Source organism: Biomphalaria glabrata, chromosome 8 (genome assembly GCF_947242115.1).
Source record: "Biomphalaria glabrata chromosome 8, xgBioGlab47.1, whole genome shotgun sequence".
In the NCBI taxonomy this organism is placed as follows: domain Eukaryota; kingdom Metazoa; phylum Mollusca; class Gastropoda; family Planorbidae; genus Biomphalaria; species Biomphalaria glabrata.
In genome coordinates this window covers 11,039,278-11,064,452 of record NC_074718.1, presented here as the reverse complement: position 1 = coordinate 11,064,452, position 25,175 = coordinate 11,039,278, and the positions used below count along the sequence as shown (strand labels likewise).

General features: G+C 31.6%; 2 protein-coding genes across 4 annotated transcripts; one reads left to right on the top strand and one right to left on the bottom strand.

Annotated features, from left to right (window-relative positions):
* The first annotated feature begins 707 nt into the window (after positions 1 to 707).
* Positions 708 to 19,852, top strand: LOC106068484 (phosphopentomutase-like). Of its 3 annotated transcripts, none has more exons than XR_008779331.1 (21): positions 708 to 858; positions 4,828 to 4,916; positions 5,044 to 5,143; positions 5,942 to 6,009; positions 6,439 to 6,527; positions 7,390 to 7,474; positions 7,682 to 7,765; positions 8,185 to 8,208; positions 8,391 to 8,563; positions 9,175 to 9,298; positions 9,439 to 9,504; positions 9,613 to 9,710; positions 9,880 to 9,971; positions 10,069 to 10,151; positions 11,741 to 11,834; positions 12,523 to 12,652; positions 13,680 to 13,782; positions 14,200 to 14,286; positions 14,724 to 14,857; positions 15,736 to 15,902; positions 15,991 to 19,852. XR_008779331.1 is itself a non-coding variant. In XM_013227855.2 (20 exons), the coding sequence occupies exons 2-20, from the start codon at positions 4,842 to 4,844 to the stop codon at positions 15,842 to 15,844; spliced, it is 1,818 nt and encodes a 605-aa protein (XP_013083309.2). In that variant the 5' UTR covers positions 708 to 858; positions 4,828 to 4,841; the 3' UTR covers positions 15,845 to 19,852. The 3 variants fall into 3 exon arrangements, 1 of the variants encoding a protein (XP_013083309.2); XR_008779332.1 differs by having other exon boundaries at positions 15,952 to 19,852; XM_013227855.2 differs by having other exon boundaries at positions 15,736 to 19,852.
* LOC106068483 (uncharacterized) lies at positions 18,686 to 25,161 on the bottom strand. Its single transcript, XM_013227854.2, has 4 exons — positions 25,140 to 25,161; positions 23,757 to 23,870; positions 22,200 to 22,248; positions 18,686 to 21,384 (listed from the first exon to the last, which is right to left on the bottom strand). Exons 2-4 carry the CDS (start codon positions 23,868 to 23,870, stop codon positions 20,546 to 20,548), a joined length of 1,002 nt encoding a protein of 333 aa, XP_013083308.2. The 5' UTR covers positions 25,140 to 25,161; the 3' UTR covers positions 18,686 to 20,545.
* Positions 25,162 to 25,175: the final 14 nt, after the last annotated feature.

The window sequence follows — 25,175 nt, the reverse complement described above, 5'->3', positions numbered from 1 at the left end:
GAACCAAAGGAACGATTCTCATTACCCGGGGGGGGGGGGTGATTTCATATGGCTGATACTCCTAAAGCCTTATTAATGGGCTTCACTTACAATTTTTCCTCGAGGTTATCTCCTGAAGACTTAGCGGGGGGGGGGGGGGTTGAATTCGAGTGTCTCATAGAGGAACTGCCTCGAAGCTTCAAGTTTTGAGATGCAGCGTCACCTATATAGGATATGTGTCTTCACTATTATCATTCAGCAGTTTCGCCGGTCTTGTACTAAGCCACATGAGCAGACCGCAGATGCTGGGTTTAGTTGTCAGGGGCAATTTGAGATACATGCATTTTGTATCGGGAGTATTTTAAATTTATAGACGATGGGTGCTTATAATATCCCCATTGACACCACTCAGCCGTGACAACCTCTGAAGTTTCAGAGGGCATTAATTTCGAGTAGCCCCTAGATCTATAGGGCCTATTGTGTATGTGTATAACGGAATGTAATCTCCCCTTTTAGTTTTCTAAATTACAAGTGGGATAGTTTTAGCAATGCCTGCATGGATGCCATGCCGGCCATGGTAGATTATTTGTAATAAATCGACAGGCATAGCCTCATTGTTAAAGCTATAGTTTTTATTTAAATATGCATAGAAAAAAAAGTGCTATTGTTCTATATAACGTATTGTTTTTCATTACATTTGTAATTGTAATTATCAATTTATCCCCTCCCCAATGGCCAATCCCCCCAAATTAAAGAACAAAATATTTCTACACGCCCCTGGAAATAGATCTAAGTTTTTTTTAATGAAAAAATCTGCGTTGAAACCAAAAAATTGGAGTTAAAGTGGTAACACTGATGTCAACATTAATCTACTCGTCAGTGAGTGATTATAAACTTTTTGTCTAAAGTCTAATAATCTAGATCTATCTATAAGTATATGTCTAGAGTCTATCTCGATCTATCTACTAACTAATCTAATCTAGATTAGATCTAGAATCTATAGTCTAAGATTAGATCTTGATAACCCTAATGTTGATTCTGTTTCAGCTTACTATACTACTACTACTACTAGAGTCTAGTAGCCTAGAGTCTATAGACTTAGATTAGATGTAGTCACACTTAGACTTAGTGACTCTTAGTCGTTAGAGTTGAGTGACTGTAGACTAGTAGTCAAGTACTGAAGTAGTGTAGACTGTACAGTGTATTAGACCTAGAAAAAAACTCTGTAGTGTAAAGAGTCAAGACTACTCAGTCTACTGTAACTAGATATAGATCTAGATACTACAGTAACTTACGTTATCGAACAAGTTAAGATCATTCGCCGACATTTTTTATGTTTGAATTTGTGTATCTCCGTAAAAATTAGACCTAGAAAAAAACTGATTGTATCTGTGAACTCCTCATCCATTTTTCTTAAAAAGTAGACATGTTTTATTCTATTACTACTCATAGTTAAACTTATATTTGATGTTAAAATGGGTCAGGTTGATGATTTCAAAAGCTTAAATTATCGAACACTTTTTTAGCTTTATCTTATCTTATCGAACATATTAAGAACTTATCGAACACACGAGAAGTATGGTGTTTTAAAAGTGTTATAATCTTAAAATTTTGTGAAAAGTATGGTGTTTCAAAAGTGTTATAATCTATATTTTTTTTATTTATATCATTTTCTTTTTACGCCATGTCAAGAAAGACAGATTTTTTGTCATTTTCAAATGGTCCACATCGAAGGAATCTATCACTGATCAGCTCTGCTTAGAAACTGACGGTGCTAAGCCCAGTAACGCATTACCGTAGTACTTATTTAGGTCTAAGCTATTTTGAGACATAAGGCCATTAATAAATTAAATCCAGATATTATTTATTTGAGGGAGAGCCTAATAAGCTTTGGTAGCCAATAGATAATCCCGCCCTCCCCAAGTCATTGCAGGACACAACAGTTTAATTGGTTGACCTAAAAACGAAACATACGGTACGCTGCCCTACGTAACTAGCCGCCGATCTAGCACGCTCAGTGTATGTAACAGCCCAAAAGTCAGTGCTAGATATTTTTCGATCTGGGCGGGGAGGGGTGGGTGCTGAAAAGCTATGGTAGCTTGCAAGCTGTGTTACCTATAGATGTAGATAAATCCGCCCTCCCTAAACCACCTGGTTAACCAAAAAAAAAACGTATTTTAGAGCACGCTTAGTATTTGTCACACACACACACAAACAACATATCTATATATACTACGTATCTATCATGCCTAGTGTTTGTGACCTAATTAGCGGCTTGACCATAGGTACTCGACTGATGGCTCCTCCCCCTTTCCCCTCAACATTGTTCTTACTACAACTTGAACAATGTTTTGGGGCTGTGTTGATGGCCAGTTTACACCTGTGTGTTACGCTATCACTGACCATTTTTTTTTTTTGTTGTGTATTAGTCTGGTGGCTGCGTTTGGATTGAGTCTTGAAATTTACGTTGTTACTTTGCACTGAAAAAGTGTGAATGTTGGAGAGTGGAAGCGCGGGTAAGGGGGTGTAGGCAGAATAGGAGAGTGGTTAAATGCGTTATTGTTATTATTTTGTGTATTTGTGATGTTTCAAAGGAGTGTCTTTGTAGCGCATTATGAGCTTTATCATACTTTATGGCAAATATATATATATATATATATAATTTTATAGACTCGGCGCCACACGTCTAGATCGAGAAGCACAACTGACTCTATGTATTTGAGGCTGACGTCACATTCTAATGGTCGATCAATTATTGATGATCTCTGGATACAGTGTCTTGACTGTTTCTCTCCCCCACCCCCCCGACCTTTTTTTTTTTTTACCTGCCCAAGACATTTTTATTTCAAAATACCATATCTGCATTCTATACCTCCCCCTTTGCCCTTTCGTTTTATTAACATCTCTTCACATCAAGCACATGCGCTAGGTATTGGTATTTATAACACATAATTCAGAAGTTAATAGAATGGGGCAAATTCAGAAGTTAATAGAATGGGGCATCTGAAAAGGAAACAACAACTGAATACATTCCACAACTGAATACATTCCACTCTGTTTCTCCTTGTGGTTTGCCATAGATGCCATTAGCATCAAGCTATAATATATAATATATGTGTCATAAAATCAAGCTTTTAAAATGGGTACAATTAGTGCATATCGATGTAAATCTATTTACTTAAAAAAAATATAGCACATTTACGGTAAACCACAAATAGCTGATACAAATTGTAACATATGATTAATTTATATCTGTACTTTGCATTACATTATTTTAAAAAATAACAATAAAAAAATATATAATTTAAATATTTTGTCTTCTTTGGGTTATATCCCTTTGATGTTTATTTTTAACATTAAAATGGCGTTCGATATCTTACGAAGCTGAGATTGCTTATATAAAAACTGCTATTATCGAACACCCCCTTTTTAAACCTCAATTTTCATGTTTAGGTAACAAAGGACACTTTCAAATAAATAGTTGTAAATATTTCTCAGCCTAATTAGAAGCGTATTATATAGTTTTTTTGAGCTGAAGCGTCATTAGCATTAAAAAATACCCTTAACCCGAGACTCACTCCACTCTTCCCAAGAGTTCAAAAAATGTGAAATTTTTATACCAATATTACCAATGCACTTTGAATATAAGTAAAAAAATGATCCTCGGGTGAAAATGAAACTAATTATAACTTAACTATCAAGAAATGGACGATGCACAATAAGAATGGACTAGTTTCTTTATAATCATCGAAATAAAGGAGAATTTTAAAAAATACAATGGGGTGTTCGATAAGTACCTTAAAACGAAGGTGTTCGATAGATGTAAGTTACTCTAGATCTAGTTTTAGTATGTCGTAAGACTTAGATTAGAAGTAAAACTTACTTTAACTTAAGTCTTCAAGACTTAAACTAAGTTCAAAATTGTCAGTGTCACTCACTGTGAGTGGACTCAGGACTGTCACTCGACTCACTCAGTCACTGTGAGTCTGAGTCTAAAACTAAGTAACCTAAAATTAAAAGTCTAACAATGAATAGACTCTTTAGTCACTCTATTGGTCTCTATAGACTGTCTATAGACATAGATGATAGAAATCTAACTTCATAAAAAAAAAATAGTTACCAGACTTACTTGACTTACCGAACTTACTCTTTTAACTCTAATACTCTCTATATTTATATCTACAGACTTACAACACCAAGTTATAGTACACTACTTACAGTGATACATACACTGATACACTACAGTGTGACACTGTGACAGTCTAGTTTAAATTACTATTCATATTCACTATTATTTCAATTTAGGTTAAACTTTTATTTTTAATTTTACTTTTAACAGTTAAATTAAAACTTATTCTTACTCTTATTAGTCTTATTTAGAATTTAATCATTTTAATCTTTCTGTCCAGACTCTAGACTAGACTAGACTAGATCTAGTAACTAGATCTATACTAGGCTAGCGCTCTAGATTCTCTAGATCTACTCATCTAGATTTACTTGATTTAGAATTTAGAATCATTATCTTAATTTTAATTTATAATATTCTAGATCTAGATAGAGACTAGACTTGACTAGAGTCTAGTTTAGTAGTTTAGTTAGAGATCTAGATCTAGTAAAAATTCTAGTTAGTTAAAAGTTAGTTACTTTAGTCTGACTTAGACTTTTAGTTTTAGAGTTAGGCTTAGAGTTAGATGCGTCTCTTTATTATGTCACATTCTTTCAAGTACTTTTCACAAAACAAATGAAAACATGCACAACAAATAATGATGTAATATAAACATATTAGCGTATATATTATAATATAATAAATATATATATATATTCTTTTTTGATTGTTATATTTATAAGCCCCTAAAAATAAAATGGCCACAGACATTAAAACTAGTGGTGATGCTGTTTTAGATGAGGAGATTGTTTTATGGCTAAAGCGTGATAAAGTAAGTTTATTTATTTATTTTTTTTTTTCAACATTAAGATATCTACTACTGAGTCTAAATGACAGAAAAACTCAAAAGAATTTATATAAGAATTAAATGAGATAAAAATTACACTTAATGTCCTCAGAATGAAAAAAGTCGCTTAGCTATTAAAGAGCTTGTGGAGAAAGATGACTTTGAAGCACTCAGGAAATTGCTTTTGAGCAGAATGGAGTTTGGAACAGCAGGTATCAGTCCTCTGCTAGTTTGTCTTGATTCCTGTTTGAGCTAAATAGAAATTAAAAAAAAAATGTCATTTCAATTTTGTGTCTTTTTTCTATAATTATGTAAATGTTTTAGGTACTTTCTTTTAATTATTTTGTTTTTTGGCTTTTTAACTCATCTTACCAATTAGTGTAGAGTATGATAAAAACAAAACAAGAATCAAGAAGAAAAATGTATATAACATATATATATGCTGTGTATCAACACTCAGACAAACAATTAACGTCTTAACGTCTTTTTGAAACTTATTAATTAGTAGAGCATATTGTATCACTCAGGCACAACCACCATACACCACATTTAAATAAGATCAGACAGAGGCAACTGCCTTCTGATGGCTAGAACTCTGTTGGTTCAAATCTTGTAAGACCATTCTCTTCCAGAATTTTTATGTATTATTGTTTTTTTTTAGTTTAGACTAAAGCACAATGTTTTTGAATATTGTTTTCATGTGTTGATTATAATAATAATACTGACAAAAAAACAAACAAAAAAAAACCCCTACACATTGTTATCAAACTAAAATTATTTTAATTGTAAAGGCCTACTGGCTGCCTGGTCGTGCAGTTTGCGCGCTGGACTATCGTTTGGATTTATCGATGGTCGGGGTTTAAACCCTGCCCGCTCCCATCCCCCGTCGTCCTGCGGGAGGTTTGGACTAGGAAGTAAACTATCTTCAACTTTGAAGGAACATCCGAAACATGTAAAACAAACAAACTATTATTTTATCAAAGTATTAAAATAAATACATTTCTTTTTAGGTTTGCGTGCAAGAATGGGACCTGGCAACTCTCAAATGAATGATTTGACTATTATTCAGACAACACAGGTTACACATTTATATCAGTTAATTAGTTTCATTATAAGTATACCCTGCTATCAGAATATATAACTAATTAAAGCTTTATTCGTGTATGTATATTTCATGGCCAAGATCACTACAAAATATTACAGCAATGGCACGACATAAAATATCAGTAAAAGAAGAAAAAGGAAAGCCTTTTCTTTTTTTATGTTCACTAAAAAATTTTAATGTGTGAATTCTAATTTATGTCTGCTAATTAATTTTAAAAAACTTTTAATTTGAACAAGAAAAAAAAAGCAAGAATCCAGAAGATTTAAGCGTTATTTTCATACCAGTTAATCTACTATTTCAAAATTTTGTTTTTAAGAAAATCTTTCAATCAGCAACCATACCATACCAAAATCTTAAGTCTGAAATTTGATTTACATACTTGAAAATTTCACTTGCAATTAGGGCTTGGCCAAGTATCTGAAGTCGGTGCAACCTGATGTGGACAACATGGGTGTGGTGGTTGGCTTCGATGGACGCCACAATAGCTATCTGTGAGTTGGGCTTGAATGTTTGTCTGGAACAGTTGTAATGGTATAAAGAAAAAAAAAAGGATCCACTTCATTTCATTAGAGTTAAATAATTCTCTAGAAGTAAGTATTTTCAAACAGAAGCTGTTTAAGAAAAAAAACAAGCATACCTTTGGTGAGACTCACTAAACATCAGATAAAATATCTATCTATTTTTCAAATGTAATATATGGGCCCATACAAATACATGCATTCATTTTTTAGACCTATGGACACTCTCAGTACTTTTCTTTTAAAAGTAAAAAAAAACATGCTGATACAAAATTATTTATTTTAAAACTAAAAACAATTCACAGATAAAAAATTCCCCATTAAAACAAAATGAAATTCTTAATAAACAGAAAGGATTCCCATATGTTTGTTGTGCTGTGTTCCTCTAAGATAGATTGTTGAAAAAAAATGTTTTGAAAGATTTTGTAAACTATAAAATAAAACACACGTAATTTTAAAAATTCTGATTACCAGGTAAAAAAAAAAATCAACAAAAGGTAGAGCAAGACATGTTTAAATAGATGCAAACAGTTACAGGTCATATCAGGCTAGAGCTTTACATCTGAGAAACAAAATTATGGAACAGAATTATTGCTAAATTAGGCCCTGTTAATCTGTCTTATCTAAATTCTGGCTTTTTTTTTTTTAAATAAGTTTTTCAGTTTTATCTGAGGTATGAGAAAATAAAGTTATTTGAAGCTCATGGTATAAAAATCTTTACTCTGTGAAGCTCAGTTTGACTAAAGCTATGATATGTTTATATATTTTTAAATGTTAATTTATTTCTTTTCAATATGGTTATAATATGAGTTTCTTTTCTACTCTTGTCTAATAGCTGGTCTAAAATTGTGGCGACTATCTTAGTCAATGCTAAAATTAAAGTTTACCTATTCTCAAAGATGTGCCCTACTCCCTATGTGGTATTGTAACAATTTTTTTTCATTTTTATTATTATACATCAGATTATCAAAAAAAACAATAATAATGACCTAATATTTTTACTTAACATAGTTTTATTTCATTATAATTCTTCTCAGATTTGTCTTTATTTTGTGATTATAAAATGTAAAAAAAAAAAAATTGATAAAGAAGTTGATGGGTTTCTTCTATGTTATTTTTTTTTCAAGGCATTTGGAGTTCGTGCATTCAAAGCTGCTTGTGGCATTATGATAACAGCCAGTCATAATCCGAAGGAAGATAATGGTTATAAGGTAATAATGAATTTCACATCCCCATATGGTTCTATTTCAGTTTAAGATTTTGATAAAAACTGAGCAATATTTCTTATATTTTGACATATCAAGAATACCAGAATAAAGAAAGAGAAGTAAAAATATAACAAATTATTTTTCATTGGCTTAAAATTTAAGAAATCTTTCTTAGATTTTGTCATATTTTTAACTCAGGTAAAAAAAAATATTTTTAAAAATAATCCCAACATTCCTTTACTACTAAGTGCAAAGCCTTATCTGATGATACTTGATTGTGCTATTGTTATACTGTCTTAAAGACTATTTTTTTTTTAAATTCATGCACGTGTTGGGGAACACTATTGTCTTGTATAGATCTATTTGTGTCAGATAATAATAACTTTTTAATTGTATTTAATTTATTCTATATTCTTTTGCAGGTGTACTGGGATAATGGAGCACAGGTAGTGAAAAACAGTGTTCTCGTGTTTATATGTAATTAAGTACCTAATAATTTGCACAAAAGTAGTTATGCCTAATGATACTTTAAAAGTGATCTTTCGCTTCACTTCTTTAAAGTACACTGTGACTTATACTCTGTTTAAAATATTTCATTTTTAACTCTCCCCACCTTGCATACATACAGATTATCTCCCCTCATGACAAGGGTATTAGTCAAGGCATTATGAACAGTTTGGAACCTGAAGAAGCATCATGGGATATCAAGTCATTAGAATCACAGAAAGAATTAATTTTTGACCCTTTAGAAGAAACCATAAGACGTTACAACAGTGCTGCACTGAGTCTTTGCTACTTAAGGTAGGAGCCGTTTTACCTTTATAAATAATAGTAATACTTTAAATAGTTTAAGCATACCTTGTATTCAGAATGAAGCAAATTGTTCGACAAACACATCACAGGTATACAAAACATGTATTCCCACTAATGGACTGAAAAACATTTTTGTTTTGATAGTTAAATAATCAATTGGGTATTGGCAGAAAAAAGTGTAAATTAATTTTGTGATGAGATTTTTCACCAACATAGTATGAGTGATCTTATAACCTTTTAATTTCTAGCTTTTTTTTCAGTTTTTTTTAAGCTCTAAATAGTTTCTTTCCTATAATGTTTTGTTTTTATTTACTAATCAAGTGTCTGGGACATGATGTTGACTGTCCCCCCCCCCCCCTTTTTTTTTTTCTCTAAAGCTAAAATACTTTTTTCTCTTTTCATCTGTCTGCCTACTAATTTTAGATGTGTTTTTATTCTTCTTAGTTTTGTTTTGGTTTTACCATTTTAGTGCTGACGTGCCATGTCTTACAGCATAATGAAGTGCCATGATGAGACAGCATAATGACTTGCCATACAGCATGATCTGAAAAAAAATTTATTGGCTGTGCTATTAATAAGTTGTTAACAATTTTCCCCAGAGAAAAAAATCAAGAATGTCCAGTCCCTATTACGTACACTGCCATGCACGGTGTTGGCTATGAATACGTCTTGCACATTTTTAAAGCATTTGGTTTTAAAGACCCAGTTCCTGTGCCAGAACAAGTATGCAGTCATTCTTTATTTATATAGAAAATGTTTCAGAAATTTTATTCACTTTATTTAATCTCTAGATCTATTATATTTTGTTTAAAATTTTTACAAATATTTTTATTGATTATTATTCTGTTTGAAACATTTTCCAGATAAAACCAGATCCAGATTTCCCAACAGTTAAATATCCTAATCCTGAGGAAGGGGAAGGAGCCTTGGTAAAATTCAATAACATTTCTCGATATGTACAAATAAATAAAATATTACTTTTTTTTAATAGTCGAACACATTATTTCACTTAATGTAGTTTTTTTGTTTTTTTTCAGAAACTAGCCATGGCGACTGCCGACAAAAATAAGAGCAAAGTTATTCTTGCTAATGATCCAGATGCTGACAGATTAGCAGTAGCTGAAAGAACAGAGAGGTGCTACATTACTAACTCTTATTATTCAGTTAACTATTCATTTTGTAAATCTACACATTTTAAGGGAGATGTAATGTCGTAAATTTTATTGCATGCAATTATAGCCATCTATTAATAAATTGTTGGTTAACGCAAGTGTTTCTAAGTAGTGTATTGTATCTTTTTTTAGTGGTTGGCGGGTGTTTACTGGCAATGAGATTGGTACATTCCTTGGTTGGTGGTGCTGGAACTCATGGCGCCAAAACAATCCCAGCGTTAATGGTCAGTATTTGAATATTGTCTATAATAATTTTGAAGACATGATAATTATATATGTTACTGTATTTTATTTTTATATTTCTAAATTTTTTTTATTCAGTGTCTGATGTTTACATGCTCTCAAGTACTGTCTCTTCAAAAATCTTGGAATCCATTGCCAAGAAAGAAGGATTTAACTTTATTGTAAGTGTCTTCACCCCTCCATTGGTATATTAAAGTAAACATGTGGCTGAATGGCATAAATTACTTGGCTACCATTCAAGGTGGATTGAGTTTGAATTCTGAAACCTCCCAGATACCCCATTCTACCCACAGGTCCATAAAGGATAGCACACTAAGCCCCCTATAGCATGAAAGATGAGCTGTACAAAAGTAATTTAAAAAAAAAAAATGGAATTCCCTTTTAAACCTAGTATTGAATAAAGCAGAAGATGTAAAATTTACTGTTTGTGTAGGCTATTTTTGACTAGGATGTTATGTGTCCAGCACCATGATCAGTTGAATTTGTTATTAACAGATGTCAGGATACATAAACTTGGTGAACTTGGGGCATTTAATATGATTTAGTTTTAACTCACGGCATCTCATTTTACATTAAATAGCTGTTATGATGCCTCCAGTTCAGGCAAGGCTCTTTGGTGTTGGGCTTCTTATCATGATATAAAACTACAAATATCAAACTAGAGTCTTGAGCTCAATTCATCACAACCTTGATCTTTTTACAATACCTCTATTCAACTTCATGGAACCTGGAACCAGCCTGGATGCTGATCTCAAAAATGTCACTAATGATTTCCTAGAAATTTAACGGTTGATGTATATCGCTGAGAAAAGAATTACTAGCTCGTTGGCCACATGGGGAAAACTCTAGTCTGATCATTATTATTTTTTCATCTTCTAAGTCTAGATTTATAGGCCCATCATAGGAATTATTCAATAATAAATACAAAAACATGGCATAGCCAGCTGTAGTATACCGTGTTATATGATAACTGAGTAAATTTAAAGTTGCTTCAAGTTTATTGAAAGATTATCTAAGCTTTACTTATATTTTATACGTAAATCTAATATAGATTACATCTAGATTCTTAAGAGTTTTAAATCAGAAGTCTAGATCTAGTGTTAGATCTAGATGTCCGTTAATGAATGTACCAATAAATGGTCGCACAAGTATGCATTGCGAGCTGGCAAAATCAGAAACACTGTCACAGGTTCGATACCTGATATGAACCCAAAATTATTTTAATTATTTTTTTAGCAATTATTTCATATTTTAAGTTTAATAATGGAGGTAAAGTCTAAAATGTTTTTCTTTTCCTTGTTATGAAGTAAACTTGACTCTTCAAGGCTACATATGTAAATACATAACATCTTTTCCCATGTACTTACCAGACAAGCTGCACACTTCCTCAAATATTATGTCTTCTACATCTGAACTGCAACCATATGGATTGTCTAGTGCTATCTTTGATTTCATCTGTCTTTTCATTCTTTTATAGTTCTCTGACTTTCTCCCTCAGGTACTTAATTTCATTGCATTTTGAAATTCTATAGGAGACCCAACATGTCAAGGGGCAATAATAAGTTTACATATTAGCACATGATCTCCAACATTTCATTTTTAGTTTGTTGTAGATCTTTCTGAAAAATTTCAATTTTGTGGCCTTATTTGTTGATCTTAAACTTAATAATACATAGACATTGACACTTACTTTTTACAGAAATGTCCTGCATGTTTAATATTTAAAAAGTTAAAAAAATATTGTTTGCAGGAAACTTTAACTGGCTTCAAGTGGATGGGTAATGAAACAGACAAACTACTGAAGCAAGGAAAACATGTCCTGTTTGCTTTTGAAGAAGCCATTGGTAAATCTACATTACTATTTCTGTTGCTTGTTGTTTTTTTTTTGTTTAGGATAAAACTTTTGTGGTTAACAACAGATGGTATGATTGAAGGCTGAGAAGGACTTTGTCATGATGATACCAAATTTCAAATCTCCACTGATTTCCCGCAGGAGGTTGAAACTAGTATGTAATAATCTTCTTTCTTGAAAGTCTGAAATTTGTAAAACACTGTATTTTAAATCATTTCAAGCTTAAGATTTTGGTTTCAAGCTTAAGATTTTGGTTGTAGATTGTACCAAAAAGAGAACTTTTGATAAAATTAATGTTTGTTATAGACACTTTTTCTTGTTGTTTCCTCCAACAAAGATGTTAGCCACACCTATACACATGTAGGCCAGGGATTTGTCTAAAATTTTGTTTTAACTCCAGTCCCCCCCCCCCCCCCCCCCTTCCACTTTAGAAAAAAGTTCTATTAATTTCTATTTTTATTGAACTAGTAACATTATGCTAATTAGAAAAAAGCTGTTTAACACATTATGACTAATTATTTACTTTTATCCATCACTGTAGAAACAAAATGAACTTGATATAACTTCCTTCATAGATCGTGAGGTCTGAAAGGGGTATCTTGCCTTTTTTTTGTGTGTTTATTCATATCAATTAATTTGTCAACACACTAATGATAGATTTTTAAAAATTATTTTTGTAGGCTACATGTGTGGGTCTTTTGTGATAGACAAAGATGGAGTGACTGCAGCAGCTGTGGTGGCTGAACTGATCAACCATGTGTACTCTAACAACTCAAGTCTCTCAGAGCAGCTGGACATAATTTACAAGACGTAATTTTTTGAAATCTTTTAAATTCTTAGACACATTTCCTGTTTTTCCAAATGGCTTATAAGCCCTTATTGAACACAGGTGCAGAAGGCAGAAAGAAAACGTAAAGAACAGCTTTGTCTGCACTGGATGTGGAAAAGTATGCATGTCACAACTGGGTTTTGCATAGTCATGTGAAACAATGCACTCATCCTTAATCTTCCAAACTGAAGACATTGCCTTTATAAGCCTATCATTATGCAACATGAAAGAAGGGGTTAAGACATCTACCATAAGCATCCCCTTCTTATTTCACTGAATATTTTTTTACTTTTTAATTATCTAATTTTATTTTATGAGCAGTTCTGGGCAGGGCATAATTGACATTTTTTTTTACGCATATTGACCAATCAAATTTTTAGACCATGAGGAATGGCTGATTGGCATAAATTGCTTGACCACCTATCTAGGAGGCTTGAGTTTGAATCCTGATTTGAGCTGAGTGAAGTTTGCTGAGTCTCTAAAGGCAACATGGAAACTTTCTGGTACCCCCTTCTCCCACATTTCCACAAAAGAGATTATACCGTAGCGCATGGAGCGTATTACAGCATGAAGGATGTGCTCTTCAAAAGCATTTGAAAGAAAATATTTAAACAGTGTATAAATGTTCTGACATCCTGTTATTTTTGTTACATTATTTTTTTTTATTGTATTGTATGTTATTTATATTTTAAAAGTTTTTAAGGAATTTCAAGCTGTATAGCTTCCTTTCTAAACATAATGCATTTGTAAGAAAGGGATCACCAAAATGAAATTACAATTAAAAGTCTTTAAAACTACTCAAATGATATTTTATGAAATTGCACACATTCTACAGAACAATATATTTTATTGTCATGGTATAAATATCTGCTATGGATATTAGGTTTATGTGTATATGTAAATATATTTATACAGGTAATTGATACAAGAATCAGAAAATACCAATGTCTAAGTTTGTACATTACTAAAGTTCATCGGAAGTTGTGTTATTTTTTGTTACCTCCACAGCTATGGCTATCATCTGAGTCAGAATTCTTATTTTATCTGCCATGATGCTAAAACCATCAATGATATGTTTGAAAGATTAAGAAACTATGGTGGCGCCAATCAAGTAAGTATTGAATGTGATGTTAGGTTCATGGTTTACTTCATTATCCAACTAACTGCATCACTTAAATTATTCCAGAAATGAATATATGTGTTTGTCCTGGCAAGTGAAAAAGATATAAATATTTTTGTGCTATTTCTACTTATTGATAGAGGGTTATCACTTTCGCCAGCACTGTAATGTGTTTGACAGATAGTTCAAGTGACCTTTTGACCCATTACCTCCATTCATTTTAGTTTTCTTTTTGGCTTCACATTTCTTTTCCTTTCCTCCAGTTCTTCTTCTTATATTATATATTATAAACAAAAATATTTTCTATGGACAGGTGTTGAATATAGAATTAACTTGTCAAGAATGTGACTGCATCAATGCCTTTTTAAAACACTTCCAATTTATTCTGTTCTCTATTATTTTTTCTAGTACCCTAAAACATGTGGGCCTTATGAGATCAGCCATGTCCGTGACTTGACTGTTGGCTATGACAGTTCTACTCCTGATAACAAACCTGTAAGTTTTCAATCATCTACATAATACTGAATATTAATTGGATTAAAGAAAAGGCTATGTGTATACTAATGATAGTCTGTTACACAAATAAAGATATTAAATTTTAGGTGAAAGAAAGATTACAAAGCAAAATAATAAAATTAAAACCTGTTTTGTTTCAATGTTTTTAAAGACTGTTTAACAACTTTAGAACCATAACTACGGTACCATTGAATATATTTTTTTGTTTGCGTTGAATTACATAGCACATGCATTTATGGTGTTTAGATCTGCAGTCTCACTAAATCTTTGTCTATCAGGGCTAGCCTTTTTTTTTTATTGTTGTGAATATTCCAGTAAATGGAAAATATGTTCAATGTAAGATGATGTGTTTTTTTTTAAATTTTTTCTTGTTTGTCAAGTAAATGGTTGTTACAAGATTTTTGTTTGTTTGCCAGATTCTTCCAACTAGCAAATCAAGTCACATGATCACATTCACATTCTCCAATGGCTGTGTGGCCACTTTGAGAACCAGTGGCACTGAGCCAAAGATAAAGTATTACGCTGAACACAGACCAAATCCAGACTCTGGGTAAATGTTTTGAATTGCTTTACTTCATTTTGCATTGAGAGAAGTTTTAAGATTTCTAAAATGTTATTGGTCCTTTGAGCTTGCATATTTTCAGTTTTATGGTACAACCTACAGAATAATAGGAGCTAAATCATCAACAAATTTGTTTCAAATCAATGGTATTTACTTTCAGATCAGGGAAACTTACATGAAAGTGAGAAGATAGGTTAATTTTTTTGCAATATTGCATAAGGCAGTATAAAATTGCATTTGACAAAAATATTTGTACAAGGCTTTTATATAATATATCTGTAGAAAGATGTAATTTTGAAAATTAATTTTGTACATGTATTAGATTTTTAAAAAATTTCTACATTTTAATTCATTTGGAAATCACTTCCAATCCATCTCTTTTCATTCTCATTTTGTGATTGTCCAAACGAGACAGTCTGAGGCTTCTTAAAAGGCTGGATTCCCTTTTGAGACCAAAAGGAAATTCAGTGCCTATGACAGACTGAGATGATGAAAAGAGAACCTAAATCAACCACCTTCCGGCCAATGGTGATGGCTCCTCTGGATGTGGCAAAATATGTAGGTTGCTGTTGGGATTGCATACCACATGAAAGACTGTACTCTTCATTAATCTTTGGATTTGAAGAAAAGCATTAATATTAATATTATTATTACTAATAGAACCAGTCTCGTAATGAAAAAGACTAATAAGCTGCCATTATTTTCTTAACCTTATGGTTGGGGTATCTTATACAAGTCAATGATTCTTAGCTAAGTTGAATGAAAAGTATCATAATATGTGCTTTTATGAAATGAACATTGGTTCCTTTTTTTATTTAAATGAAAAGAAAAAGAAATGTTAATGGACAACAATTTTGTCATTTCAGGCTGGGATTTGATCAAGTAAAAGAACAACTTTCTGACATTGTCAGAAACATTGAGGAGAATTTTTACAACATCAAGCTGTTTCCCCAGATTAAACCCAGAGAGCTTTAAAATGTTCACCTCAATATTTGTTTCCCCTGAATAAACCCAATCCCTTTGAAATGTTCACCTCAATTTTTGTTTCCCCTGAATAAACCCATTCCCTTTGAAATGTTCACCTCAATTTTTGTTTCCCAGAATCCCTTTGAAATGTTCACCTCAATTTTTGTTTCCCAGAATCCCTTTGAAATGTTCATTTCAATTTTTGTTTCTCCTTATTGATCCAGATAATTTTGATATTAGAAATGACGTCAAATAATTTCTCTTGACAGCTTTGTTGTTCAATAACAAACTAGTTTTTTTTTTATTTTCTTACAATAATAGTGCGTCATGATTTTCGGCAAAATATTATTGTTCAAAGTTTTGTGTTCTTACCCCCAGTAGTTAAATATTCATCTCATTGTAATATTAATGATACTAATTGAAAATCTGTTTAAAATAGGGAGACATCCTCCTTTGATTTCAACTACATTTCCAAATGTTTTTTTGTTGTCCGAGTGATATTTTTTTCTTTATTAAACTCACAAAAGGTTTATTCTCTTGTGCTAGTCTTGTAAGTGTTTCTGTATTTATAGGGAAAGAAGTGGGTAGTTGAAAGTTAAACTTTGATTTTACTTATTTGATTTTTTCCTGTTTGATTTAAAGGTTAAACTCTGATGGTTTTGACAATTTTTGATAATATGTTTTGATTTACAGATAATGTAATATATTATAATATATTATTCTTTTTTTTTTTTATTTGCAATAATAACTTAGTAATTGATTTTTTTCCAACGCAATTTTCCTGCGCATCCAAAACTGTCAGACTTTCACCGGGTTTCTATGTGACGTCACAAATATGTTTAATTTAATCTATTGACTTCTGTGCAACGAGAGACCATACAGCAAAGTTTACATTCTCGTAAAAGAAATATATCTTCGTCTATGCAGTTAGATCTAGGATCTTGTATGCAAAGAAAAACATGCGTATTAAAAGTAGATTTACATGCTTGACTAACCACGGCAGACCACTCAACACACAACAAACACTAACCGCTTGGTTGTCTTGTCATGACCGACTACATGTAGTCTCGACTAGCCTTACACTGACCAGTTTGTTTGAATCAGTCAGACACACAATCTATTTACTTCTTGGGACAGGGAAAGGCTTACATGACAATGTTACTTTTTTTCTCGAGTTGGTTATCCAATGTTTTTAGATCTATTTATACAAGTATATATATATAATATATATATATATATATATATATATATATATATATACATAACTGTATTATAGAGCTGGACTAGGCCGTCACTAAGCCTAACAGCTACTGTAAGAATGAAGCGATACGATTGGTTAAATGTAGTTTCTCTTTCAGTATTGTTGAGGGAAGTGACATTTGAAATAGCTTAAAACAAAATCTCAAAGAATCCTGTTTTGTTTGAGATGTCAAGAATTTACCGACTAATTTATTAAACATAAATGTTTCTAAGTATTTAAATACAAAATGGTAAAATGTTAACTATTACAAATTTTCACGCAGAATTTAAATATGCCAATAACTCAAATTTGAAAAACCTTCGGAGTTTCCCCTTTAACAATATATGTTTCAACAATCTTTGACATTTAATACAGGTTTCTCACTTCACTAAATAGTCCAATAAGTTTTGAAATTTAGGTGGGTTTTTTTTCCCTGTAACATTGTAAATGATGCAAATTTAGATACTTGTTATAATTTTATTAAAAATTGTTTTGATTTGGGTGATGCATTGCCATATCATTTATATCTTTTGTTCAACGAATTTTATGATTTTTTAAAATTGCATTCTTGTTTTTTTTTTTGTTGTCTTTCCATTCGGTATAGAACTATCCATATATTTCTTTTTTTTTGTAACTGCAAGTTTATACAGTTAAATTTATATTTATTTATATGATATTTAGATGTGTTAATGTATGGTACGTGGTTTTTTGTCTGGCATTTATTTCTTGAATTGTCTTGTTTCACTAAGAATATTTATTTTCTTGTAATATTTAGTGGAGCTAAAGATTTACTATATGCCAGGGATAAGTACAACTTGGACAATCAGTTTGTCAAATAAATGTGGCTAACAATTTTATTAGGCCTCCATTTTCTTGAATTTATTGAGTGGCTTCTAATACTACATTCTTAAACTACTCTTGTGCAATCAAGTTATTTTAAGGTAGTTGCACCTTAAATTACTCTTTTTGGTTTAGCCATAATTAAAAAAAAAACAAATGACACAAACTACTCAAGGATAGATCTTGTTGTTTTTCTCCAATGTTTTACCGATCTTAGGCTGATCCTTTGTATATGTCTAGGCTTAGAAATATTTAATCGGAAACTCATATCAATCAAAATGCGGCTTTAATCCAGATTTAATTGATCCCTTGTACGTCTAGCTTTAGAAAATACTTATTTGATTTATCTGAAACTCATTTTAATCAAAACTTGGCTTTAAACTAGGTTTAATACTTGTGTATGACTATGTGCACATATTTTGTAAAGGCTTGTTTAAAATCTTTAACAAGATTACTCTACAGGCATTGTTTATCAAGTTGTTGTTTTTTTTCAAATACATATATTTTTTTGTTAGTAACATTTATTTAAATAATTATTTGGTATTTGCCAGCTCAAATCATATTTTACTATATTATATATAATACAGTGATGATTTTTTAAAAATATTCTTTGGCCAGATTAAAGCTTTGGTATTATTTTCAATAGTAAATACCATAGTTACAAGTGATATGCAAAGATATATTTTTTAATTATAGTAATATCATACCATTCTGTCCGTGGTTTTATTCCATTCTGCTTTTGGGTATTAAGACCTGACTAACTGAATAGATTTTTGAGTTTTTTTTTTTTTTTTGTTGTCATTTCTGCCAAAAATTGCTCTGACATCAATACCCTTCCATTGAATAGCTAGGAGTGAATTTTTTTTTACTTACAATGTCCTGGTTTTAAAAAGTTAGCCGTTTGCAACAATATTGTCCAATTTTATATCTAATCACCCCAAGCCTATGATGTGAAATGATAATGATACAGATGAAATCCATGGTGTAAGCTTAAGGTCCAGTTGACAAATTCTTATCTTCTTTAATTAAGGCTATTATTTATTAGAGTAACTAGAATAATTAATATTTTTGCTATTGCAAATGTTTTTTTCTTTAGAAATTTCTGATAACAGCACCTGACAGATTATGTGTAATTGGCCTTGTTGGCCAGTGAGCACACATTTCCTAGGGGAATGATTATGAATGAACAAAATTCCTAATTCAACTGTTCTAAATTATAGATTTCAATGTGAACAAGACAGTTTGATTAAATATGGTGGAGAAAATCAATCTTCATCTGCTATCAATAACAGACAATATGGACTTTAAAGATTATTATTTCATTAAATATTCCCTTATACTGACAGAAATAAAAAAAAAATAGACTTAGTTGGGAAGGTCCCCTTGAAAGAATGTTGAGAACATAGTAGCAACAATAGTATACCTGTAAAAAAAAAGAAATGCAGACCACAAATAGATGGATTAATGATGTAGAGGCAGATCTACATCTACTTAGAGTTTAACATAGAGACAAAAAGCTCAGGAGTAGTAAATAGAAGGATGCTCAGGCCAGAGCCCATGTAGCACTACTGGGATGGATGGATGATATATTCAAGATATTTATTCCAGTTTCCATGAAAGCTTGTCTGATTAAAGAAAGTCAAGAATATCAATCTTAAATTTAATTCACCTGCTCCCATATATTCAAATATTTATTTAAGTCTCCTCGTTATTTCAATGCTCAGGAAAACAAACACATTTTTTTTTACAGCACCATATTCTCACATTTATTATTGTTTCTATAGATAAAACAAACTATTTAACTATCTTTTTCCAACAATAATATTCTTGATTTGTATCTAAACATTTAACCAACTTTGAACTTACAATATTCATCATAATTTCTTTATCTCTAAATCAAAGCTTAATATTACAAAATAAATATAAATGTATTAAAATTGTATGTTTTTCTATTTAATTTTTTTTCCTCTTTAATAATATTTGATCTGTAGCATAGTATATACATAATATTATTCACAATTCACTTCTTGTGTGGTACATAAACACTTGCAATAATTAGATGCAGTGTTCTAGCATACTTGTTACTATAAAAGGCTATTCCAGTTATATTTTAAAGTTTTCACGAGCTGCAGGCATAAAGTTGTAAACTTAAAACAATTTAAACCTTCCATCTTGATCTCAAAAATAGATTTTCCTGCATGTGATGATCATCTGACTCCAGCCTATATTCCTATGCTGATAGGCCAAACAGATAGAGTGTAGTACTTTTTCAAATGAAAATTAGATTTACTGATTCCCCCTATAAGGATGTTCTCAGTATATACAGGACACTCAATACAAGTAAATCCAATAAAGTAAAGTCAACACTACAAAAAGCAGACCCTAGATAAATAAAGTAGGTAAAATATATTTTAATAAATGTTAAGGTACTAAAAGCATAATAGATCTCATTACATCTTCAATTATATCTTCACAACTATATTTTTTTTAACTTAATTTCTATTAAATGAAAACAGAATAATTATAAATATGTATATACTGTTTATCAATCTATAATATAAATATAAATAAATGTAGAATAAAAATCAAAATTTTAAACATACATTATTCAGCTATAAAAGTTATTTAGGCTATTTGAACCATTTATGCCACAAACTTTGACCACCTTCAGAGTATGGGCTAGAATTCCAATACATAAAAAGATAGGAAATAACTACAAAACCTGAGGTTAGCAAGCACAAAGGGTGGGGCAGCCAAGACACTTCATCTGATCTAAAAGAGGTGGGCAGATTTAAATTTGGACAACTAAAAACTTGAAAAGGTAAGCTGTATGAACGTTCAAACATGTTGTCCATCTGGTTTAGAGGAAATGGAATGTTTGCATATCCAGAGACTTCCCCAAGATCTTCCCCCTTCTTTTCATCTTCGGGCCCTGCAATGACCATCTGAACAGAGTCTCCAGCTGAGTTTTTCTGTTGCTGCATGTCTAGTTTTAACTTCTGAATATTTCTTTCCATCAGTCTCGCTGAATCTTTCAAACCATTGATATTTGTTTTGACCATGGAGAAACCTGTTTCCATTGCCTCGGTCAGTTCATTCATTTTTTTCTTTAGAACATTGGTTTCTTTACGGAAAGCATCAGTGGTGAGGAACTTATGGGACTCAACATCATCTTGTATCTTGCCAAGAGCCAGGAGAATCTCTTGCCTTGAGGAATCCTGCAGACTAACCTTGCTTTGGCGGAGAATGAGGTCTTCTAGCAAGTCATGCATTTGCTTTTGGCTTTTTGTACTGTACTCTTCCAACTTTTGCTCCAAACTCTTCTTCTGTGACTCTACTAGAAGTTGTAGCTCTGCCCTAAGGGCTACTTGATGTTCTTTCATTGCTTGGACATAAGCATCCATTTCCACACCATATTCAGTCAACTGATTGAATATATCATGCAGCATACCTGAGGCATCGAAGCTCACTAAAATAGTGGAAGAAATTAATAATAAATAAAGATATAATATAATGCAAAATTAACTAATACAAAAGGCTCTTTGTAATGTTAAAAATACTTTCCATTTAAAACATAAGTCTTTTTCTATTTCTAGTTCAGTGCTCTAAATTTTTATTTTAATGAAGTTTATTTTTTAATCTTTTTTTTTTAAAGTTATTTACAAAATAAACAGAATTGATTTTTGTTCTGTTTTTTATTTTTAATTCAATTCTGACTAGTTTAAAGAATATAGATCATCCATACAAAAAATGTAAGTTGCATGAAATAAGGCTCAAATTTATGACCTCTGTACCATTAGCAAGTTATCCCTTACCCTAAAGACATCATAGTAACTTATGTTTAATAGCATAGTCAATTGAACTACAAGTTTTGTTATAGGCCTAAGACAAACATGATAAATAGGTGAAGTTAAGTTCCAGTGTTTTTTGTAAGTCACTAAACAAGTTACCAGTGTATTTGTGATGCCAAAACTATGGGTTGAAGGCAATTTCTGACTTGAGACATATCACTTCCATAGAAACTTCTGCTCCTGGTATATACATATACCGGTATACACTTGGACACACAGTCGCATGAGAGATTTTAAAAAATGGGAATGTCTCACTGGTACCTGAACATTTTCAGACTCATGTGTCATAGGCTGCATTACCTCAAAAAAATGGTCAAGTTCAGCAGAACCAAACCTTCACAACATCTAGGCCTATATACTACTAATATAATATATATAATAATAATAATGCTGCAACTAAGTACCAAGAAGTCCTAGCACTGTCCCCACTCACCAGTTTCTGTAGTAAAACTTGTAGTAGACTCCCCGGTTGTACTGAGAGTCTGAAAACAAATGAATTTTTTTTCCCCCAATTATTTACAAAAATGTGAGTGAGCATGTTTTAATAATAAATAAAATAGTAAAATCCCATACATTTTAAATGCTTCTTTTCAATCTTTAGATCCACTGCATACAATGAAAAAAGGGTAAGAATGTGAAGACAACTAGGAAAGGCTAACATGAGGTCAGCCATGGTTATAATTACAAGATCAAACTCATCAATTGTTTGTTTTCTAATTTTCAGATATCCCTCCAGAAGTAAAGATTGTCCTTCTACAAAACTCTTACAAGACAGCTGGGGAAAGACGTGGGCAGGGTTAAAACTCAGACCATTTGTCGACTGTCCTAATTGCATAACATGACCAGGCAATCATCCATTTACCACAACTGTGGTAAGGGACATTCAATTATGTTGAAATTGAATTAGTTCAATTAGTATAAAGCTTACTGCTTTTAATTTAACAGTTAGACTTCATCTTTTTTTTATATATTTGTTTTGCAAGTTCTTATTGTTGAGACTCTAAAACTGTTCACATAAACCTGATACTGGGAGCTCTTCAAAATTTGTAAATTTTTCTTTTAAAAAATAATTTTTATTATTCATTTAACAATTGTTTCAGTGTAAGATTTTCTTATTACAAATTACAATCTAAAGAAAATATGCATGGAGTTTCACAAGTTGTTTGTCTGAGAAATATTATATTATAGTACTTTTACAACCTAAAATTTATTGATATATTTCATCATTGAATTGTAGGCCTAGGCCTAGCCTACAAAATTACTTTGTATTATTTTTGGCCTTCTTTGTAACGATTTGTCCTCTTTTTTTTTCTCATCCTTTGAGCGAGCTGGTGTCTTGTAACCCTAAGTATGCTGCAACATATAAATAGCAGTTAGGTGTAGATTTCTAAATTTTTAAGGCTATTTGGGTCTAGAGATCCAGACAGTTAAGTACTCCTTTCACTCAAGTTTCAGACATTGCGATCTATCTAGGGCAAATGATGTAGAAGTCATGTTTTTGTGGCTGACGATTAATGAGGATTCATGTGGCCAGCTGATGACCAACTCCCTTTACTTTGCCAAACTAATTTCAGGTACTGATTAGAGCTGGATGTACTCAGGAATCTTCTAAAAATCCCAAAATAAGAATAGCTCTTGCAAAAAAACAAAAAACGAACTCAAAAGACCTAAAAACAAACAGTGACCAATTATGGGTAATTGTAGTGATGCCCAACTTACAGCCCACTGGCCATACATAGCCCAAGATGCTGTGCTACCCGATACTTAAAAACATTAGCCCACCCTGCATCATAAAACCAAAAGGTTTGGTTGTACTGGACCGGACAATTTTTATGCAGTGGCGCTGCCCAAAACATACTGTCAAAAATTAGTAGGCTAGGTAGGCATCACTGTTTTAAGGTAAGGCTCCTTAATTAAACACACTCTGAATACAATAATACACAGAAAAAACAACAACATAAATTGTCTATTCAAGTGTCTTTAGTTCTACCTGAGAAGCTGTCTTTAAGCCAGCTTTATTTAATTCCAATTCAACTAGTTGCAAGAGATCCTTTTTGTTAACTCCTTTATCTAATGCTGCTTCCATTTTCTCCATGATTTCCATCTTTAAAAATAATTTATGAATTTTGAATAATATTTATAATCTAGATTTACACAGATTCTAGATCTAGATCTAATCAAATCTAATGCTTTTTCCATTAATCCTTTCTTCAAATATTTGAAGATTTGGATGTCAACTTGGAAATTAGTCAGAGTCTAAATTAAATTGATTGAAAAGACTGTCATTATGATTCACTCATTGTGACTGAAGATAAGATTCTAATCAATCATCATAAATTAATCAAAATCAATAGTTAATCATCATTATCATGATGTGGCAGATGTGATACTGCAAATACTGATTATATCAGCAAAAAAGGGCAGCAAAGATTACGACTACTATGAAAACTGTCCTCGTTTAATGTTAGCCAAAAGGCCTTGGCTATGTTTTATCACGCTCACATCTGCAATATTTTAAGTTTCAATATCACTGCCTGGTATGGCAATCTGAGCATTAAAAATAAAAATAAACTTAATAGAATCCTAAATGCTGCTGGCAAAATCAATGGCAAAAAACAAAACCCATTTGGGCAGTTGTTTGAGACAAACATCTATAAAAAAGCTAACAAGATCCTCGAAATAAAGAATCACCCTTTGTGTCAGGATTTTGTGATTTTACCATCACAAAAGAGATACAAGACACCGATAGCAAAGACAAACAGACACAAACACTCTTTTGTTCCCCTGGCAATCAAATCATTAAATAAGAACAATCTGGTATAAACTTTGTCACATGTAAATTATGAGTGAGTCTGGTGTGAATGTACACTTTGGTTTCTTATAGTTATAATGTTTTTTGTTTGGTGTAATGCACAAATTGTAAGACAAATTTCCTTACGGATAATAAAGATTATTATTATTATTATCAACACCAGTCGAAGATTGATCATTAATTATTACTAATAAAATAAAATAATAAATAGTTAAATAGATCTAAAATTAAAAATCTAGTCTAGATTTTCTATGACTTTGCTGCAGTTTGAGTTTGCAAATCATGAAATGGTTGAAATGCAAGTGAAGGCGATGGAACTTTTTTCTTGGAAGGATCGCTTCGACGCTTAGACTTGGATAGAATCTAATCTAAATCTATAGACAGATTTTATATCTTCAAATAACAAGATGTAGATCTAGGTATAAAGTGATAAAATCTAAAACTTTGAATTGCTAAGCGCATTTTTTTTCTATTAGGCTATATAGCCATATTAATATAGTCTAGATAAGATACGTTTTTTATTTTTAGTTTATCCAATAAGCGCCATGTTTTTATTTTTACTTGTAACAGCAGAATCAGATTTTTTCCACTGTTATG

What these genes read in the sequence shown, in the direction of transcription:
- LOC106068484 (XM_013227855.2), top strand. Translation starts at nt 4,842, where the DNA reads ATGGCCACAGACATTAAAACTAGTGGTGATGCTGTTTTAGATGAGGAG. An exon ending in AAACAATCCCAGCGTTAATG is followed by an intron (nt 9,972 to 10,068) that starts GTCAGTATTTGA and finishes TTTTTTATTCAG; the next exon opens with TGTCTGATGTTTACATGCTC. An exon ending in TGCTTTTGAAGAAGCCATTG is followed by an intron (nt 11,835 to 12,522) that starts GTAAATCTACAT and finishes TTATTTTTGTAG; the next exon opens with GCTACATGTGTGGGTCTTTT.
- LOC106068483 (XM_013227854.2), bottom strand. Translation starts at nt 23,870, where the DNA reads ATGGAAATCATGGAGAAAATGGAAGCAGCATTAGATAAAGGAGTTAAC. An exon ending in GCTTAAAGACAGCTTCTCAG is followed by an intron (nt 22,249 to 23,756) that starts GTAGAACTAAAG and finishes ATTTGTTTTCAG; the next exon opens with ACTCTCAGTACAACCGGGGA. An exon ending in AAGTTTTACTACAGAAACTG is followed by an intron (nt 21,385 to 22,199) that starts GTGAGTGGGGAC and finishes CCACTATTTTAG; the next exon opens with TGAGCTTCGATGCCTCAGGT.